We start from the raw sequence: 5,564 nt of genomic DNA, 5'->3' as shown, positions 1-5,564 counted from the left end.
ATTGTTTTTGGCGGGTCCGGGCTGGGGATTCGAACCCGCCACCTTAGGTGTACGTGGCTGGCGCCTTAGCTGGTTGAGCTATAGGCGCCGAGCCCAGTCATGGAATCTTAGTGACCACATAAACCCAGAATTCTGGATTCTGTCCTCATGGCTATCAACTGACAGCCCACCTAGTTACTGGCACCCTTCTGGGCATGAAAGCTAACCATGTCATTGCTCAGAGGTTGCCATTGGTTTTAAGTGGCCAGTAGAAGGAATGTTCCAGTCCCACCCCTACCCCCCAGCTCGTTGTCCTGGTGGGATACCATCCCCCACACCCAGGAGTCCCTTCCGTTGGCCCCTGCTTTGTGTTGCAAGGGCTGCTCTGGCACTCTAGTATATCAAGGTGCTGCTGTAGTCTTCACCTCACCAAAAGAAACAGGCACAGGAAGGAGTTGGACAGTCAAGCTGTAGCATCTGGGCGCCCCACCAAGTTCCCCAGGGCCTCTTCAGTGGTCTTTAGAATTCTAGAACCTCTGTACAGCTTGGTCCCTTTCTCCTGTCATATCTTTCCTATTCTTTGCCTGGCAAATTCTTGCAAGCACCTTCTCCAGGGAGACACAGGGGTCCTGTTGGAGGATCCAGCCCCCACCCCCCAGCCCCTAGAGGCATTTTCCCAGGGGTGTTAAACTCAGTTCACACCCTGCTGTTCACTGCATTCTCATCACCAAATCTCAAATAGGGAACTGAGAAGGGTTCAAGATACTTCTGCTGTCACACCCCTAGGTCTTCAGGGAGTTGGAGCCAGCTGTGCTTTCGTGCCTCCGTGGCTACAGTGTCTGCATCTTCACTTATGGCCAGACAGGAACAGGGAAGACCTACAGCATGGAGGTGGGTGGGGGAGCCACACCCTGGGGGGAGGCCCTAGACTCTAGGGCCTAGAGGTTCTGCGTGGCTTCTAGGGCCAGGGGCTTGGATCTAAGTCCAATGTGGCACCTTATCCCATCTTCAGGGGCCACCTGAGGACCCTGGCATAGCTCCTAGGGCACTGCAGTCGCTGTTCCGGGAGATGGGGGCTGGAGGACAGCACCGTGTGACACTCAGCATGGTGGAGATCTACAATGAGGCAGTCAGGTTAGGGCTATGCCTCTGGGCTGCCTACTCAGCCCCTGGCCCAGGGCTCCCAGAGAACCCCGAACCAAGCCCTCCCTATTTCTTACTAGGGATCTTCTGGCCCCAGGACCTCCTGAGCGTCTAGCTGTGAGGCAGGGTCCAGAAGGCCAGGGGGGTATCCAGGTGACTGGCCTTACCCACTGGGACATACCCAACCTGGAGACGCTGCATCAGGTAAGGCTGTCCTAGTGGGCGGCTCAACCCTCCAAGGCCCCTCTTTGTGCTCCCACCTGGGGGCGAGCACCCTGCACCAGACCAGCACTGTTGCTCTGTCTTCCAGATGCTAAGTGTGGGTAGGAGCAACCGGGTTACCGCCGCCACCGCCATGAACCAGCGCAGCTCCCGCTCACACGCCTTGGTCACGCTGACGCTGCACGCTGCATCTCCGTCGCGTGCTCTGGACACCGCAGGTAGCAAGACCACTGTCTGAGCCCTGCAGAGTCCCCAGTGCCTTGGGGCCCGGCCTCCCTCCACGTCGGGCTCGCTCGCCCTTCTAGGGACACTGCACCTGGTGGATCTGGCGGGATCTGAGCGCGCACGGAAGGCAGGGGCGGCCAGTGCGCCCCGCGGAGACCCGGAGGGTGCCCGGCGACTGCGGGAGGCCCAGACTATCAACCGCTCGCTGCTGGCGCTAGGAGGCGTGATGGCTGCGCTGAGGGCTCACCGGCCACACGTACCCTTCCGTGACTCACAGCTCACGCGCCTGCTACAGCCGGCGCTGGGCCCTGGCACTACTGCGGTACTGTTGCTGCAGGTAGGCGCGGGGGCGGGGAGCCAGAACGGGGATGGGGGCGCTCGGGGCTGCTTGCGTGCCAGGCGCCGCCCAGTCGGGACCCTCCCACCAGCGTAGCTTTTCTGCAGATCTCCACTAGGCCAGAAGATCTTGGGGAGACTGTCTGTTCGCTCAAGTTCGCTGAGCGAGTGGGCCAAGTGGAATTGGGGCCAGCTCGTCGCCGCAGGGTCGCGCGCTCCTCCGGGACGCCCTCCTCCCTCAGTACGGACACTCCACTAACCGGGACCCCCTGCACCCCTACGCCGTCCCCTGGAAGCCCTCCAAGCCCTAGTCCAGATAGTGGCTCTGGCTCGGCTCTCATGCCCCAACAGGGTTTGCCCCGGTAGTCCTGGGTCTTGGCCCTGCGCCAGGGGTTTGAGGATACACCTCTGCTGGCAGAGGCAGTAGAAAAGTCCCTATACACCCTCTCCCTGGGCATAACTTCCTGGACTTCTAGGGGCCCACTGTCCCCAAACTCCCAGAGTTGTCCTACTTTGCCAGCCAGTGTTAATACCTGCAGAAATTATCCCCCCACCCTCCAAGCCCACAGGCTCTCAGCTTCCTCCCTTATCACCATTTGCTGTTATCACAGCACACAGCAGGGAATCCCAGAGCCAAAGGGGGCAGACCCCAGCCCAGTGGTTACCCAAGACACCACCTCTGACCTCAGAATCAGGAGGCATGGCATTAAAATGTTGCAAATTCCTTTACTGTTATCTGTCTCCCCCCACCATGTCTTTATTCCCTAACCCCTTTCCCCAAAAAGGTGCTACCTCCCTCCCAGACAGTTGAGACAAGACTTCAAGTTGGACCCCTGTTAGGCTCTCCCTCCCCCAGCCTGGAGCCAGGGAAGGGAGATGACAGATGGATGGATGGGGGATGGCCTGAGAAGGTGGGACCAGGAAGTACTATTCCAGGCTGAGCCCTGCTTCTACATCCCTGCCTCCAGTGCTGAGGCAGAGGCCTGAGTGACAGCTTGGCCGCACCATCTGTGGAGTAGTTCAATAAACTTTGTGGACTCCCAGCAAGGCTGGGACCTCGTGTTTTGAGACTGCTGTGGCCAGAGATACTCTCCTGGCCTTGGTTCCCACTAGTGAGCTGGCGGGTGGGAGGGAGCAGCCACCCTGCTGCAGGAGCCTCACAGGTTGTGCCAGGAGAGCAGCCAGCTGGGGGTGGGGGCAGCCAGGTCCTGAGGCTGGCTGACCCATACATCATGGATGCTTTTATTGGGGGGCACCCCTTGGAAGAACGCATCTAGATCCCAGAGCAGCCTTGGGGCCCGTGGAGTTTCAGGGGCTAACTTCCAGTAGGCTGGGCTGGTGGAAGGTGGGCACCTAGGACAGGAGCTGGGTGGTGGTGGTGCCAAGGGGACAACCACATTGGGGGCATAGATGGGCAAGTAGGAGGTGGGCAGTTGTCCCCAAAAGGAGGATCTGTGTCCCCCACTGGATAGCCCCCCAGGGGCTGGTGTATCCTGTATTAAGTGGAGGGACCAGGCTCTGGGCTCTGAGGAGAGGAATGTGGGGCCAATAGCTCCCTTGGGAGAAGTCTCCCCCTCCACTGTTGCGGGCCCTGGGAGGGGCCACAGGGGCCTTTCAGGGGAGGGCAGGGGTAGAGTAGGTACTACCTCTGCCCTGCCATTCCTTGTGCCCCCCAGGGCTGGGCTGCTCTGTGTTGCCAGCCTGGGCCTGAGGGATGCCTCCTCCCCCGGGTTCCCTAGCAAAGATTTGATGCTGAAGCCTTCGCAGGGAGGCGGGGGACCAGATGGCCGATAGGGTTGACCATGCAGCACATAGGGACCCAGGTCTTTGGCGAAAGCTCTGTGTGTGCCCCCGTTCTGCCAGCGCCTGCACAGGGCCGTATTCTGCAACCGCAGCGCCTCTGCTGGAATCAGGCTCACGTCCACAGCCCAGAAGTTGCCCTTGGCCTGGGGCTTCGCTGGGTCTTTGGGTACCTGAAGTGGGGGCAGATTTGAGTGGGGCCGCCTGACCCCAAGGCTCAGGATCTCTGCTCCCACCCTGCCCCCCCCCCACACAGACCCTTACCCTGCCCCACCTTGAGGAAGCATCGGTTGGAGGAGAGGTTATGCCTGATGGAGTCTTTCCAGCCCTCGTAGTCATCCCTGAAAAAGGGGAACACCGCCTGGACCTGACGGATGATCTGAAACCACCACAAGGGCAACGGCATTGTGAGCCAGCTGGGGAGGGGACACTGTTCACCTCTCCCCCCACAGTGGGGCCTGGGGGGCCACTGGTGCGGTTCACCTGCCCTCCTCAGTTATAACACTTAAGGTGGGGAAGGCGGCTCTGAGATAAGGGTAGCACCTGAGCCCCAGAGCTCTCAGTCTGGTCCCCTGGCATAGCTGGATGGGGCTGGGTGGAGGTGGAAGCCTGAGCCTGAACCTAGAAGTAGGTAGGGAATGGGTCTGGGTAAATGTCCAGCCACCCTGTGTGAGGAGAGTGGGGACCTTCTCACCTGGGCCAGCTTCAGCCTGCGGGAGGGTGCGGCCTGAATCACCAAGGCGATCATGGCTAAGTAGGTGTAGGGAGGTTTGTCATGCCGCAGGTATCTCTTCTTCCTCCTCTTGGGGGGCTGAGAGGGCGATTGTGCCTCCAGGGGCCCCCGGCAGGAATTGCTGCAGGGCCCCATGCCGGGAAGGTAGACAGCGTGGCCAGGGGCCTGGCCTGATTGAGGGCTCAGAGCAGTGGGGCAGTGTGGCGGTAGGGCCAGGATCTGAAGTGGGGCCAGGCGGGCGGGCCTGGCCCTTTATCATTCCGATGAAGGGGGAGGGGAAGAGAGGGAAGGGAGTAAAATGGTGGGGGAGGGGAGCATGCAGAGGGTTGCCACAATTAGCAGGTTTTGGTTAATCTGGAAGGGTGGGGAAGAGAGGATTCCAGTGGGGGCTCTTGAGGCCTCAGTCTTGCTCCTGAGCTGCCTTTGGGTGTCAGGGCACTGTTTTCAGGGTGCTCATGACCAATGATTAGGGTTAGCATTAGCTGGGGCTCAGAATCCCATTTAACAGATGAGGAAGTTATGTGTGTGTGTCAAGCTGCCAAGGAGTTAGGGGGTATGGCCCTGGAGTTCAAGATTGAGGAGCTAATAGGACCTGAGCCAAAGTGGCTGGACACCGCCCAGGACTTGATCCAGTGGGGCATCCTGGAGGAAAAGACCACAAAGTCTCCACCCCAGCAACAAAAAAAGGATACAGTTGACCCAAGTGTGCTCTCCAGAGCCCTGGAGGACCCCTCATCTTCTCCTCCCTGGCCATCGGAGCTGCAGCTCTGCCTCTTAAGTCAGTCAAGGCCTATGCTTTGTACCCTGTCCCAAGCTCATGGTCCTCTCCCTCACACTGGGTGAGCTTGTATAAGAGTACAGCAGGGCCAGGGCCCTAGTAGTGATGATTGATGCTGGTACCAGAGACAAGGACTCCCAGATCCATGGGACCACAGGGGTACATTTTATGAACTCAGGATCATTTTGCTTTTCTTTTTTTATTTTTATTTTATTTTTTGATGATTTTGTTTTCCTTGTGCAGACCCTCCCCAGTATTCCCTTAAAGGATTGAAAATCTTTAACCTTTTAAAGGTTAAGAGGGTGTCCAGCACACCTTGAGGTGCTGAGGGAAGGCAACAATGAGTAC

General features: G+C 58.8%; 2 protein-coding genes across 4 annotated transcripts in view; one reads left to right on the top strand and one right to left on the bottom strand.

Annotated features, from left to right (window-relative positions):
* The window catches only part of KIFC2 (kinesin family member C2), a 7,534-nt gene extending 4,894 nt beyond the window's left edge, over window positions 1-2,640 (top strand). For all 3 annotated transcript variants that reach the window (XM_023508348.1, XM_012813121.2, XM_003802319.3), the window contains 6 exons: window positions 766-870; window positions 992-1,113; window positions 1,203-1,326; window positions 1,433-1,562; window positions 1,650-1,906; window positions 2,014-2,640. In XM_023508348.1, coding sequence (XP_023364116.1) covers window positions 766-870; window positions 992-1,113; window positions 1,203-1,326; window positions 1,433-1,562; window positions 1,650-1,906; window positions 2,014-2,271 — 996 coding nt within the window. In that variant the 3' untranslated portion in view covers window positions 2,272-2,640. The remainder of the gene's footprint in view (window positions 1-765; window positions 871-991; window positions 1,114-1,202; window positions 1,327-1,432; window positions 1,563-1,649; window positions 1,907-2,013) is intronic.
* FOXH1 (forkhead box H1) lies at window positions 2,615-5,524 on the bottom strand. Its single transcript, XM_003802347.3, has 3 exons — window positions 4,400-5,524; window positions 3,980-4,084; window positions 2,615-3,878 (listed from the first exon to the last, which is right to left on the bottom strand). Exons 1-3 carry the CDS (start codon window positions 4,571-4,573, stop codon window positions 3,063-3,065), a joined length of 1,095 nt encoding a protein of 364 aa, XP_003802395.1. The 5' UTR covers window positions 4,574-5,524; the 3' UTR covers window positions 2,615-3,062.
* Window positions 5,525-5,564: the final 40 nt, after the last annotated feature.

The sequence above is a fragment of the Otolemur garnettii genome, unplaced genomic scaffold, assembly GCF_000181295.1.
Source record: "Otolemur garnettii isolate 467f Iridium unplaced genomic scaffold, OtoGar3 scaffold00245, whole genome shotgun sequence".
NCBI lineage: Eukaryota > Metazoa > Chordata > Mammalia > Primates > Galagidae > Otolemur > Otolemur garnettii.
The sequence above is the reverse complement of the archived record's forward strand: the minus strand, read 5'-3'. Positions and strand labels throughout refer to the sequence as shown.

What these genes read in the sequence shown, in the direction of transcription:
- FOXH1 (XM_003802347.3), bottom strand. Translation starts at nt 4,573, where the DNA reads ATGGGGCCCTGCAGCAATTCCTGCCGGGGGCCCCTGGAGGCACAATCG. An exon ending in GCAGGCTGAAGCTGGCCCAG is followed by an intron (nt 4,085 to 4,399) that starts GTGAGAAGGTCC and finishes TGGTGGTTTCAG; the next exon opens with ATCATCCGTCAGGTCCAGGC. An exon ending in CCAACCGATGCTTCCTCAAG is followed by an intron (nt 3,879 to 3,979) that starts GTGGGGCAGGGT and finishes CCCCCACTTCAG; the next exon opens with GTACCCAAAGACCCAGCGAA.